Source organism: Artemia franciscana, chromosome 11, assembly GCF_032884065.1.
Source record: "Artemia franciscana chromosome 11, ASM3288406v1, whole genome shotgun sequence".
Lineage (NCBI taxonomy): Eukaryota > Metazoa > Arthropoda > Branchiopoda > Anostraca > Artemiidae > Artemia > Artemia franciscana.
This window is the reverse complement of record NC_088873.1, coordinates 10,492,739-10,507,924: the sequence shown is the minus strand read 5'-3', so window position 1 is coordinate 10,507,924 and position 15,186 is coordinate 10,492,739. Positions and strand designations below refer to the sequence as shown.

Here is a 15,186-nt window from a genome sequence, read left to right as displayed (position 1 = left end):
TCTAAGAGCCAATAGATTGATTGAAATGGGAAGTCAGAGGCTTAATGCCAGTCAGGATTTAAAATAAGAGCTCTGACACACGAGGTCCTTCTAAATTTCAAATTCACTAAGATCCGATCAGCCACTCGTAAGTTAAAAATACCTCATTTTTTCAAATTTTCCTCTCCCTTCATCTCCCCAGATGTTAGAATCGGTGAAAACGACTTTATCAAGTCAATTTGTGCCAGTCCCTGACACACCTACCAATTTTCATCATCCTGGCACGTCCAGAAGCACCAAACTCGAGAGCGGATCCGTTCCACTTACGTCAATCACGTATCTAGAACTTGTGCTTATTCTTCCAATCAAGTTTCATCCCGATCTCTCCACTCTAAGCGTATTCCAAGATTTCCGGTTTCCAAGATTTCTGTTTCCCCCTCCAACCCCCTATGTCCCCGGATCCGATTTGAATCAAAAACGGAGCATCAGAGACATAAGATCTTTCTATATATCAAGTTTCATTAAAATCCGATCACCCATTCGTAAGATAAAAATACCTCAATTTTCACGTTTTCCAAGATTTCCGGTTTCCCCCTCCAATTCCCCCAATATGACAGGATCTGGTTGGGATTTAAAATAAGAGCTCCGAAGCACAATGTCTTTCTAAATATCAAATTTAATTAAGATCTGATCATCCGTTCGTAAGTTACAAATATCGATTTTTTTCTAATTTTTCCGAATTACCCCCCCCCCACCCCAAACTCCCCCAAAGAGAGCAAATCCGGTCCGGTTATGTAAGTCACTTATCTTGGACTTGTGCTTATTCTTCCCACCAAGTGTCATTCTGATCTCTCCACTCTAAGGCTTTACCAAAACTTCCGGTTCCCCCTAAATCCCATCAATAACACTGGATCCAGTCGGGATTGAGATCCAATCCCTCCTTCGTAAGTTAAAAACACCTCATTTTTTCTAATTCTTCAGAATTAACCCTTCCCCCCAACTCCCCAAAGAGAGCGGATCCATTCCGGTTATGTCAATCACGTATCTAGGACTTGTGCTTATTTTTCCCATCAAGTTTCATCCCGATCCCTCCACTCTAAGCGTTTTCCAAGATTTTAGGTTTTCCCTCCAACTCCCCCCAATGTCACCGGATTCAATCGGAATTTAAAATGAGAGCTCTGAGACACGATATCCTTCTAAATATTAAATTTCAATAAGACCCGATCACCTGTTCGTAAGTTAAAAATACCTTATTTTTTCTTATTTTTCCGAATTAACTGTCCCCCACTCCCCCCAGATGACCGAATCAGGGAAGTGACTATTTTTAATTTAATCTTGTCTGGTCCCTGATACGCCTGCCAAATTTTATCGTCCTAGCTTATCTGGAAGTGCCTAAACTAGCAAAACCTGAACGGACTGACAGACCAACAGACCGACAGAATTTGCGATCGCTATATGTCACTTGGTAAATACCAAGTGCCATAAAAAGGAGTAATTTTTTCGTGTTATTATCTCCAATAAATTAAATATTTATTTTATTTTATTCAAAGCTATTCCCCCCCCCTCCATCTTTTTCTTTTGATGCTCATGCTTCGAAATTTCTTTTACAGATTGCCTATTTCATATTTTTGTTTATTTATTCATACACAGTGCTAATCCGTACACTGCCTGTTATTGAATGGAATGAATACTACGTTTTGAGCTATGTTGTAACCCTTAGCATGGAGAAAGTACGAGAAATTGCTGCAACAGATGGTGTCAGAACTTGGTAAATAATTATTCTTCTTCTTTTTAAATTCTTATAATAGTTGTTATTCTTTTATAGTTCTGTCATTTCATGATATTTATTTTTTTTACGATTACATGTGATATAGTTTTGCTCTTATTCTATTATTATGACATGATGATAACTAATACTTAATATAATTTTAAATAGTAGGCTTTTTTTCTGATAAAGCTGAAAGTTTCAGATAATATACTCTCTAGTCAAGGAATATTCAACAGTAAAAACAAGAGTTTTTTTAACGATAAAGGGCAAAACCTGAAGCTTCATGGGCTGAAAAAAATGTGTTTCTAAAAGATTGTGTTTCTAAAAGAAACAACAAAAAATTGTGTTTCAGAAAGAAATTTACTACATTTTTCTCGTGGGAGAGTCTCAATTTTTTCTGATTGTCAGAATGGGTTAACAAAATGGTTCCAATAGCACACATTTATTTCAATCCACCACCCTTTCGTTGGGCTTCAAACTCTTTTCCAAAATCCCCAAAAATTTATGTTAGCCATAAACTTTTACTATTAAGATAAATCTAAAATAAAAGCTTTCATTTCTTGCTACTTATAGCACGGCCAGGCGTTTCCTACAGTTTCCTATTACAGATCATATCAACACTTTTTTTTTATTTCACACTTTATTGCTAAGTCTTTCAGCTTATAATTTTTTAATATTATTAATGAGCAAAATTTCATGTAATAACATTGCCTATATACAATGCACTTAGAGAAAAAACTAAAAATAAAACTATATTTTTTTTCGATTTCTTGGTGATGTAAAACGATCTACTGTGATGACAAACCAGTATCTATGGCTGAGTAGCTAGCCCCACTCTTTCAAGACTCTTCACATTTTCTTCTTCTTCTTTGTTTGTCAGCTTCTTTTTACGTTTGGTGGACGATCCCGCTCTGGCTTTTAGATGTTTTCCCTTAGTACATGACGAACGTGTAATGGGCACCCATTCAAAGGCATGCTTGCTAGCAACCTAGTAAGAAACGATCATGTCCCATATTATGAAATACAACAGCCCATAACTCCTAAAAAAAAATCGAAACACAAAGTATACTATTAGAATCGCCTTGTTAGAAATCCTTAGGTAGGAAACTTACAGCTCCTTGGGTTGAATAACAAAGAATTACCGTTAAGAACACAGTTTAGCCCATGGCAATTAATTTAATTTTGAAAGAAGGAATGACGACAGAAACCTACATGGTAGCATAAGTAAGCTATAAGTGTGTATCGAGTTCCAATCGAGATTCGAACTCAAATCGCAGGATTCAGACTCCCAGGTGCTAGCCAATACACCATGAAACGTCGATATGGCAAAGAATTCTAATAGTAGGTGATATACATATTTGATATGACTTATCGATGAGGGTCCGAGAATTTCAATTGAGATTTAGTAGTAAACAAAGGTTTAACCCCCCGGGTTGCAGCGGTAGCTAGCAACCTAGTGAGAGACGATCACGTACTTTAGTAAAAACTACAATAGCCCATAACTCCTAAAAATACAGTCAGATGAAAACAATAAGTACACTAGTAGAATCGCTTTGTCCAAAACTCTATATAAAAAACTTACCGTCTCTTAGCTTGAACAACAAGGAAAAAATACTGGCTTGAAAAATCAAAAAGTGTCTGCAACCATGATATTCCTCTTACACGGCATCTTTTTTTCTTTTTTTTTCCTCAGATGGCTTGGCACTAGAACGTCGTAGAGAGCTGTTTAGTGGCTCATTTTAAAGGAGATTACCACACCTAGTGCCTTTCGTAATTGAAATTGATTTAATTGTAATCGTTTTTTTTACGAAAAATCATATTAAAGAAGGAGCTGTAGCCAATAGTAATTACAGTGCTTAAATAAATTAAACAAAAAAACAAGTTTTTATAACTGAAAGTAAGGAGCGATATTAAAGCTTAAAACGCACAGAAATTACTTCGTATATGAAAGAGGCTGCTTCCTCATCAACGCCCCGCTCTTTACGCTAAAGTTTGACTCTTTCTCTCAATTCTTCTTTTTAAAACAGTAAAAAACTGTTTTAAAACGATCACCCCTGGGAAAAAAAAAAAAAAAAAAAAAAAAAAAAAAAAAAAAAAAAATAAACACGCATCCGTGATCTGCCTTCTGGCAAAAAATGCAAAATTCCACATTTTTGTAGATAGGAGCTCGAACCTTCTACAGTAGGGTTCTCTGATTCGCTGAATCTGATGGTGTGATTTTCGTTAAGATTCTATGAATTTTAGGGGGTGTTTCCCCCTATTTTCTAAAATAACGCAAATTTTCTTAGGCTCGTAACTTTTGATGGGCAAGACTAAACTTGATGAAACTTATACATTTAAAACCAGCATTAAAATGCGATTCTTTTGATGTAGCTATTGGTATCAAAATTCCATTTTTTAGAGTTTTGGTTACTATTGAGCCGGGTCGCTCCTTACTACAGTTCGTTACCACGAACTGTTTGATAAGTATATACATGATGACACAACACTCACTTTTTTTGAGAAGATAATATAAGAAAAATGTCTTTTGAAAATTTATTTTCCTGTTTAGTCGCCTTGCAACTTTAGTTTGCCTCACTCAGAAGCCTGAGCTCATTTATTCTGATCATAATTTACTGGCAATAAGTGCGGTAATATGGTCCTCATCATTTTTTTGTATGCTAGGCAATCGTATCATCTGTCCCATCTAATCATCCGTATCATTTGTACGCAATCAATCATCTGTCCCAGTATAAAAGAAGTGACCCGTTTTTTGATACTTTACCTAGTGGCTATCAGTCCATAAGGACAAAACCTACATTCATAACAGTCATGGTGCTAGATCAAACTTTGATCATATTACAGTTTCAATTGGATCACTCGTGGTTCCTCCTGTAATTTTTTTGGAAGATAAAATTGAGGATGATCACCTGCCTTTAACTTGCGAAATTAAGTCGGTTGCTCTACTGGCTTATGACCGTTCTTCTGACCATAATAAATGGTTTGATAAGCCAAATTGGAAAAGACTAAATTCTAAAGTTTGCTTGTACAAATAAAATCATTAATAGGTCAATATTTAAGGAAATAAATATTTTAGAACAAAATTGAAAAAACTATTGAAATAACGATTGCAAAAAATTGAAAAAACAATAAAATTGCGTCCCTCCAAATTTCGAAACATACATCTCTCTCCCCCTCCCTCACTTGAATAATTGTAAATTTACACCACTGCTTTAGCCTGTGATACCTCCTTCGCCTGTGATGCCTCAGTGAATTTGATCTCTGCTTGGCGACACAGGGCCTGGGGTTTGATCCTAGCTGTCATACGGCCGACTTAAGAACCGTTGTCGTCAAGAATCGTCGTTAATCTGTAGATTAGAGTGAAGCGATCCGCTTAGATTCTATGAATTGCTTTAAAACTCCCACGTGAAAGCAGTGTTTTAGGGTATCAAAGCTGAAACATCAACTTTGAGGTAACTTTGCCAGATGGGGTGCATTTGTGCCATGTGAGTTCTTTCAGAGGTGGTTTCGCGGCAGCAATTATATGACGTAGTATGAGCTATATTACTAGAGATGATATTGGTAGTGTACAGGACGCTTGCCGTTCAGATAGGCAATACAATAATGGATGAATTTTGTATTGATATCATGTTCGCTAAGTGCATTTCGGCTCAAGTTTCTAATTATATTTCAGCCGATACATGGAGTCCAGTTTATATAAGCGCTCTGGTTGTCGTAGATGGCTTCGATAAACTTTACATTACCCCTTAACTGCATCTGTTTACCTTATAGAATGAAATTAGAAAACATGATAGAATACCAGTTGGGCACTGTTCATAAAACTTGGCTTTATTTTTTCGACTACAAGATGCTTTTAGCGGTCAATACAAACAGAGTTTTTAAATGCTAGTTTCTATCTAATGCTGAATTTGTTTTGTGTCAGAAAATGCAAAATCGACATGTCTTTTAATTTTATTAACCATCACTTCACTTTCATCTAATGACTCATAGGAGACCACAATGGTACTAATTTGAGACAGCGTTTATAATATCAACTAGCTGTTGGGGTGGCGCTTCGTGCCACCCCAACACCTAGTTGGTGAGGGCGCTTCGCGCTCCCCAAGCCCCCCGCGCGCGTAAGTCGTTACGCGCCATATTAGTTACGCGCCATTGAAGTTGTGTCCCTGTGTCCCACCTGTGAATATAGGTAGATATATATATATGTTTTTACCTACGTAAAAATTGCGAATATACAACATTCTTTGCTGTCCCATTGTCTATGCATATAAATAGATTGTCAGGTTTACCGACTCTTGAACATGCAACATATAATTGTCCATGGGAAAAACAATCCGTATTCAGATCTATACCTCATTATTCTAATGATTGCCATTGAGTTTTGCTGATGGTGATTGCTAATCAAACATTTCCTGTGTCCCGGTCGTCATTTATATATCCCCCACTGTGTCCCCCGGCGTCCCCGTTGTAGTTGTGTCCCAGTCTGTAATTTCTCTTTGAGTGTCCCGGTCTTCATTTATATTCCGTGTGTCCCGGTGTCCCGGTCGTCATTTGTGTCCCGGTGTCTCGGTCTGTAATTTCTCTTTGAGTGTCCCGGTCGTCATTTACATTCCGTGTGTCCCGGTCGTCCTTTGTGTCCCGGTCTTTAGTGTCATCTTATAATGACGTCATATACAAAGCCTTATATACTTACTAGCTGTTGGGGTGGCGCTTCGCGCCACCCCAACACCTAGTTGGTGGGCCCCCCCCGCGAGCGTAAGTCGTTACGCGCCATATTAGTTACGCGCCATTGTAGCTATATATATATATATATATATATATATATATATATATATATATATATATATATATATATATATATATATATATATATATACTAGCTGTTGGGGTGGCGCTTCGCGCCACCCCAACACCTAGTTGGTGGGGCGCTTCGCGCCCCCCCAAGCCCCCCCGCGCGCGTAAGTCGTTACGCGCCATATTAGTTACGCGCCATTGTAGTTGTGTCCCTGTGTCCCACCTGTGAATATAGATAGATTTATATATGTGTTTCAAACTACGTAAAAATTGCGAATATACAACATTTTTGGCTTTCCCACTACTGGGAGCTTTCCGTTTCCAATTGCCAGCAATTGATCTGAAAATGTTTGACCAGAGTCATCGTTTTGCAATCGGACACGCATATTTGTAGTTAATTTTAATATTTTTACGTGTGCCCATAAATTAGAATTTTTCAGGCAAGCATTCATTTCGTCTGCAGGAGTTAAACTACGTAAAAATTGCGAATATACAACATTCTTGGCTTTCCCATTGTCTGTGCATATACAAAGCCGTATGTACTAATAATGACTCTATTAGGTTTTCCATTGTTTTTTTTACGGCAAGTCGCGTGCCATTGCAAAGCTTTGGTGGGTTGATATTTCTTAAAAGTATTATTGGTACGCCTATTTTTAGTTGTAGCACGTGTGGTGGAAACCCTGAAAGATCTATGGAATTTAAAAATTCAGATGGATAATTAACCGCTTCATTTGGTTCCAAAACTGTGTCGACTGACTTGTAAAGGACTGCCTGGTCTCGAATCTTGGTCAAAACAATATTGTGTTAACTTGGAAATGTTATTTTGTACATACGACAATAGATCACTCGTACTGTAACTTTGTTCACGATCCAATTCTACACATGTCGAAACAGCAGCGATACGGTTAGGTGAAGGCATTCCCAAATCCTGAAGAGGTTTGTTTGCCATACGTACGCACAAATCTTCTATAATAACTAAAGTGTAGTTATAAATTTCTGATGTAAAATCAAAAGTCATATCTGACGTCTCTAACTGTTTTCGATGGAGTATATCTTCGGACATTTTTGACTTATATTTTTCCCATAACTCTGTAGGAGCTGATGGAGAGCAAGTAGTTAAAATGATGCCAAACAATGCACGAATTTGACTTGGGGTTGACGTTTCGCACGCGTCATTGATGCAGTTGGTACCGTTGCCATTGTAGGCTCTTCAGTCATTTTACAATTAGAAATTTCTCTTTCAACGGTCTTCTTACAATTAAAAATTTGTCTTTGAACGATATTCTTAAATACCTGTGTCCTGGTCGTCATTTATATTCCCTGTGTCCCGGTCGTCATTTGTGTCCCGGTATCCCAGTCTGTAATTTCTCTTTGAGTGTCCCGGTCGTTATTTATATTCCCTCTGTCCCGGTCGTCATTTGTGTCCCGGTCTGTAATTTCTCTTTGAGTGTTTTTTCTTTTTAGTATTTTTTAGTTTTTTACATTTTTTCTTTTTTCAGTTTTCTTTTTCTTCTTTATTTTTCAGCTTCACTATGAAATACATATCGCCGAACCTTTGTTTTTTTAACTAAAATCTAGTAGGCATTGATGACCTTATCCAAGTCAAGATCCCAAACCCAATCATCATCGCTATCATTTTCAGTTTTGATATATTTTGACTCTCGCTGTCCAGGTGGATCTTCATCTAACTGCGCGGTTTTTCCTTTTTTTTCTTTTTAGTTTTTTATTGGTTTTTCCCTTTTTTTTAGCTTTTTTAATTTTTTTTCGTTTTTTCTTCTTACTTTTTTTTTTAGTTTTTTTAGTTTTTTAGCTTTTTAATTTTTTTTATTAGTTTTTAGTTTTTTTTGTAGTTTTTGCCTTTTTTTAGTTTTTTCAGTTTTTTTTTAGTTTTTAGTTTTTTACCTTTTTTAGCCCAACCAGGATTTGAACCTGGGACCTTCATTCTCCGTTCTGACACCCTCTCTCACCGAGTGACTACTCCAGCATGTTCATTTTGGTGTTTTAAATGGTATATTATTAACCAAATTAATGTGTTTTACAATATACTAAGCATCGTCAAAGCAAAAATGATGGCAACTAATTTCATGACGTCAGCCGAAACATGACGTCACCTGATCCATCCACAGATCCACACACAGACAACTTATTTTTATATATATACCCTGTGTCCCGGTCGTCATTTGTGTCCCGGTATCCCAGTCTGTAATTTCTCTTAGAGTGTCCCGGTCGTTATTTATATTCCCTCTGTCCCGGTCGTCATTTGTGTCCCGGTCTGTAATTTCTCTTTGAGTGTTGTTTCTTTTTAGTATTTTTTAGGTTTTTACATTTTTTCTTTTTTCAGTTTTCTTTTTCTTCTTTATTTTTCAGCTTCACTATGAAATACATATCGCCGAACCTTTGTTTTTTTAACTAAAATCTAGTAGGCATTGATGACCTTATCCAAGTCAAGATCCCAAACCCAATCATCATCGCTATCATTTTCAGTTTTGATATATTTTGACTCTCGCTGTCCAGGTGGATCGTCATCTAACTGCGCGGTTTTTCCTTTTTTTCTTTTTAGTTTTTTATTGGTTTTTCCCTTTTTTTTAGCTTTTTTAATTTTTTTTCGTTTTTTCTTCTTACTTTTTTTTTTTAGTTTTTTTAGTTTTTTAACTTTTTTTATTAGTTTTTAGTTTTTTTTGTAGTTTTTGCCTTTTTTTAGTTTTTTCAGTTTTTTTTTAGTTTTTAGTTTTTTACCTTTTTTAGCCCAACCAGGATTTGAACCTGGGACCTTCATTCTCCGTTCTGACACCCTCTCTCACCGAGTGACTACTCCAGCATGTTCATTTTGGTGTTTTAAATGGTATATTATTAACCAAATTAATGTGTTTTACAATATACTAAGCATCGTCAAAGCAAAAATGATGGCAACTAATTTCATGACGTCAGCCGAAACATGACGTCACCTGATCCATCCACAGATCCACACACAGACAACTTATTTTTATATATATACCCTGTGTCCCGGTCGTCATTTGTGTCCCGGTATCCCAGTCTGTAATTTCTCTTAGAGTGTCCCGGTCGTTATTTATATTCCCTCTGTCCCGGTCGTCATTTGTGTCCCGGTCTGTAATTTCTCTTTGAGTGTTGTTTCTTTTTAGTATTTTTTAGGTTTTTACATTTTTTCTTTTTTCAGTTTTCTTTTTCTTCTTTATTTTTCAGCTTCACTATGAAATACATATCGCCGAACCTTTGTTTTTTTAACTAAAATCTAGTAGGCATTGATGACCTTATCCAAGTCAAGATCCCAAACCCAATCATCATCGCTATCATTTTCAGTTTTGATATATTTTGACTCTCGCTGTCCAGGTGGATCGTCATCTAACTGCGCGGTTTTTCCTTTTTTTCTTTTTAGTTTTTTATTGGTTTTTCCCTTTTTTTTAGCTTTTTTAATTTTTTTTCGTTTTTTCTTCTTACTTTTTTTTTTTAGTTTTTTTAGTTTTTTAACTTTTTTTATTAGTTTTTAGTTTTTTTTTGTAGTTTTTGCCTTTTTTTAGTTTTTTCAGTTTTTTTTTAGTTTTTAGTTTTTTACCTTTTTTAGCCCAACCAGGATTTGAACCTGGGACCTTCATTCTCCGTTCTGACACCCTCTCTCACCGAGTGACTACTCCAGCATGTTCATTTTGGTGTTTTAAATGGTATATTATTAACCAAATTAATGTGTTTTACAATATACTAAGCATCGTCAAAGCAAAAATGATGGCAACTAATTTCATGACGTCAGCCGAAACATGACGTCACCTGATCCATCCACAGATCCACACACAGACAACTTATTTTTATATATATATATATATATATATATATATATATATATATATATATATATATATATATATATATATATATATATATATATATATATATATATATATATATATATATATATATATATATATATATATATATATATATATATATATATATATATATATGTTGCATATAAATAGATTGTCAGGTTTACTGACTCCTGAACATGCAACATATAATTGTCCATGGGAAAAACAATCCGTATTCAGATCTATACCTCATTATTCTAATGATGTATCCCTGAGTCCCGGTCGTCATTTATATTCCCTGTGTCCCGGTCGTCATTTGTGTCCCGGTGTCCCAGTTTGTAATTTCTCTTTGAGTGCCCGGTCGTCATTTATATTCCCTGTATCCCGGTCGTCATTTGTGTCCCGGTGTCCCGGTCTGTAATTTCTATTCGAACAATCCCTGTGTCCCGGTCGTCATTTATATATCCCGCCTGTGCCCCGGGCGTCCCCGTTGTATTTGTGTCCCTGTGTCCCGGTCGTCATTTATATTCCCTGTGCCCCGGTCGTGATTTGTGTCCGGGTGTCCCAGTCTGTAATTTCTCTTTGAGGTTCCCGGTCGTCATTTATATTCCCTGTGTCCCGGTCGTCATTTGTGTCCCGGTGTCCCGGTATGTAGTTTCATCAGTTGACAAACATGACGTCAGTCGACAAACAACTTCATGACGCATACAGCTCAATCCTTATAATGACGTCAGTCGATAAACATGACGTCAGTCGACACACAAACATGACGTCACTCGACACACACACACAGACAACTTATTTTTGTATATATATATTAGATAATGACGTCAAATGCAAACCCACAAACAAACAAACATGCATATATACAACTTATTTTTATATATATAGATACAGTTTCTTTTTTGGTTTTTTTCTTTTTTAGTTTTTTCTTTTCTTACTTTGTTTCTTTTTTAGTTTTTCTTTTTTTTAGTTTCTTCTTTTTATTGATTTGATTTCTTCAATTTATCAATGTTTATTCTAACATTGACACTTGGAAAAATCTTTACGTGCCAAGCATGCTAAAGCTCCAACAATTTATAATAAACCTCAAAATTTTGGGTATCTGTTTTAAGGTTTTCGAATTACTTTAATCTATTGTCAAAATATATTGAAATATTTGTGCAATTCCCAGTTTTTTTTTTAGTTTTTCCTTTTTTTAGTTTTTTAGCTTTTTTTAGTTTTTTTTCTTTTTAGTTTTTTACCTTTTTTTATTTTTCATTTTTTTACGTTTTTTCTTTTTAGGTTTTTTCTTTTTTTAATTCTTTTTTTTTTAGTTTTTTTCTTTTTAGTTTTTTTTAGTTTTTACCTTTTTTTCAGTTTTATTTTTCTTCTTTATTTTTCAGCGTCACTATGAAATATATATCGCCGAACCTTTGTTTTTTTAACTAAATCTGGTAGGCATTGATGACCTTATCCAAGTCAAAATTCCAAACCCAATCATCATCGCTATCATTTTCAGTTTTGATACGTTTTGACTCTCGCTGTCCAGGTGGATTTTCATCTAACTGCGCGGTTTTGCGTTCTTTAGCCGCAAGCCTTTTGGCATTAACCCTTTGAGCAGATTCCTCGGCTGTTTCTTCTGCCATTGTAGGATTTATACTAACATTTTTCTTTGAATTAACTATTTGAGCAGCTTCCTCGGCTGTTTCTTCTGTCATTTTAAGATCTATACTAAAAATTCCTCTTTACGTGCCAAGCTTGCTAAAGCTCAACAATTTATAATAAACCTCAATATTTTAAGTATCTGTTTTAAGGTTTTCGAATTTTTTTAATCTATTGTCAAAATATTTCAAAATATTTATGCAATTCCCAGTTTTTACATTTTAGTTTGTTTTCTTTATATATATAGAAGATATAATCTGGCGTAACAGACATAGTGTAACAGACATAACACACAAACAACTTATTTTTATATATATAGATTTGGCTCACTACAGCAAGCAATCATAATCAGTATATAGCCGATAGTTTTGTTTTACTTTCTATTATTTTAAAAAAATTCAATCATTCTTATTGATATTTCCCGTGTCATAATGAAAACATTTGATCTCCAAATTCCAACACTCATGTATAGGGGTCCCAGGGGGGAGGGGCCCCCTTTGGGGAGAGGCTAGCCTCCTAAAAGTTTATACTCTTCCTCCTTTCAGGTTTTGAAAACTTTTTTTTAGGTTTTTCATTGTAAAAAAAAAAAAATCAAAACTAGCAAAAGTTTTCCCCTCATAGATTTTAAAAATATATTTTTCGTATGTTTACACTTAGAAGTGAAGATAAATCCTCCTTCCCCTCACATTTTCGTGAATTAGCATCCCTGCTATGCAGATAGGTCATAGTTCAAACGAACCAAAAATGTAATATAAACAATGTCCTGAGGAGAATGAGTAACTTATAAGAGCTAGAACTGGCCCAAGTGTCGACAAAAAACATCAGCGCCACCTAGCGTTTGGCAATGCTTTGCACCATTTCATGCTTCGTAATGTTTTTTTTTGTCTAAAGCTGAAATTAGGCACTTATTACTACCCTAATTTTACAATTTCACTAACTAAATTAATTAATCTTATTTTTACACTGAAACAATGCCACGTGTCGCCAACTTCTAGATGGCGTTGATAGTTGTTTTTGTTTTTTTGTCGACACTGGTGCTTGTTTCTACTCACATAAGTTACCAATACCCTTTGTACTGTTCTGCAAGATAAGACCAAAAACAAACAGCTATTGAAACGAAAATTTAATTTTACTAGTTAATCCTATCAGGCACAAGAAGGTCTCGGGCAAGACACTTTTATTATAATATTAGAACATGGCCCATTTCCTTTCTTCTGTTTATCTAAGTTCTAATTTACCACTTTCCTTTGCAGGAAGAAAATACGCGTCTGGGCAAACTCTGGCTGGAACATCTGTGACACAATAGCTATTTTAACTTTTATTTTCGCCTTCTTTTTGAGACTAGACCCTAATATTATACCGGAGGCAAGAGTGATTTACAGCATTAATATTATTTATTGGTATGTTCGGATTCTTCGAATATTGTCTGTGAGCAAATTTTTAGGACCGTTAGTAACATTGCTTTTTAGATATTTCTACACAATGGCTTATTTTGTTGTTCTTTTATGTGTGTTCTTATTTGGATATGGTGTATTTCGACAATCATTGCTTTATCCAGAAAACGAACCAACTTGGGAATCACTTAGAAATGTTACATTCCAACCTTATTTTATGATCTACGGTGAACTCTTTAAAGAAGAAATAGACGCGTCCTGTGGAGAGCCAGGGTTAGACGCATGCGTAACTGGTCGCTGGCTCAACCCACTGGTAATGACTTTTTACCTTTTAATGTCTATTGTTCTTCTTTTGAACATGTTAATTGCGGTTTTCAACTCAATTTTTATTCGGAAGAATCCTGTCGCACTTAAAATATGGATGTTTCAAAGATACGCGGTTGTTTTGGATTATGAAGGGGCTCCCTCTCTCCCACCCCCTTTTATTATTGTATCCCATATTATTATTTTAGGAAAGCTACTTCATAGAAGATCTCGTCTTAAGTATGGTTTGTTTGATAGAAGTTTAAAGTTATATTTAGATGAAAAACGACTGGAACTGATTAGAGATTTTGAGGAAGAGTGTATGGAAGATTTAGTTAAAGATAAAAATAAAAACGAGCGCCTTGCCTGTTCAGCAAACGTGCATGAAATTCAAGAGCAACTCAAAACCATACAATACAAATTAGATGCATTTTCTTCATTACCAAGCTTGGTTTTAAATAAAATAGAAGTCATAGAAAACACAATTAAAAATAAACATTCAGGCAAAAGAATGTTGAGTATTTCAAAATTGCCATATACTATGCTTGAAACTCCAAAAATCAGACAAGGCGACAAACGCTCACTCGAAAATTTGAAATCCAATGTTGCTAATAGTGATAATAGTATCAGTCACTCAGAAAATGATTAAATTTTTATATTTTTTGTATTATGGACAAATAAACGTTCAAATGGGGATAAATCCATTTATTTAGATAGTGAAAACAGGTAAAAAGTCTAGATAGTTCGATCACATGTACAGCGACCGTCATCTGTAAAAATAACTAAGTAAGACGGCATTAGACCCTTAAGGTCCAAACCGGTGGGTCTGATCTCTGTTTCATGGTCCTTCAGCCAGGATGTGTAATGGGGGGCTAGGGGTCACCCACCCTGTGCTTTATCACACCCTTCCTGCTTACCTTCCCCAGATTGCTCTAGGTAACTATCTAGAGCTGAGTCGACTCTGGCTGAGCTTACAGAGTCCTGCCACTGACCTCCGTCCCAAACCAAGTAACCGATCACAACTGGGATTGAACCCGTATTCCCGTGAAAGAGTAGAATTCTCACATCAGCGCGTCAACCACTTAGCCAGAACGGCTCATCAGTAGAAATAGTAAAGTATCAAAATTGAAACCAACGTATTTGTACGAACAAGATAATTGTGCTGCGAGAGCAACACTTCGGTTTTGTCCCGGTTTTTTTTTTCCTATGCCGTCGATCTCAGCTTATTCCTGGAAACTGATAAGGTTCTAACCTTTGCAGTTTTTACGGAAAGTGTGGACCTCAGGCCGGATTGATGAATATGACATTACATTTTGGAAAGCTCCGCAGAACTCTTGCCTGGGACCAAAAAGGATAGTTTTTGCTTGTCCACGAGCCAGGCCTATGGTGCGCGAAGTAAAGTGGAGTTATATAGCCTATGTCAGAGAGGAGTATCTGAAGTTGTGCAGCTAAGCTTTGGTTTCATCAAAGCACGTTTCTGCTTTCGAGT

At 35.8% G+C, this 15,186-nt stretch overlaps 1 protein-coding gene across 4 annotated transcripts in view; it reads left to right on the top strand.

The window, feature by feature from the left end:
* LOC136032790 (transient receptor potential cation channel trpm-like) overlaps positions 1-14,397 on the top strand; it is a 113,798-nt gene extending 99,401 nt beyond the window's left edge. For all 4 annotated transcript variants that reach the window (XM_065713160.1, XM_065713161.1, XM_065713163.1 and 1 more), the window contains 2 exons: positions 1,590-1,747; positions 13,254-14,397. In XM_065713160.1, coding sequence (XP_065569232.1) covers positions 1,590-1,747; positions 13,254-14,346 — 1,251 coding nt within the window. In that variant the 3' untranslated portion in view covers positions 14,347-14,397. The remainder of the gene's footprint in view (positions 1-1,589; positions 1,748-13,253) is intronic.
* The last annotated feature ends 789 nt before the right edge of the window (positions 14,398-15,186 follow it).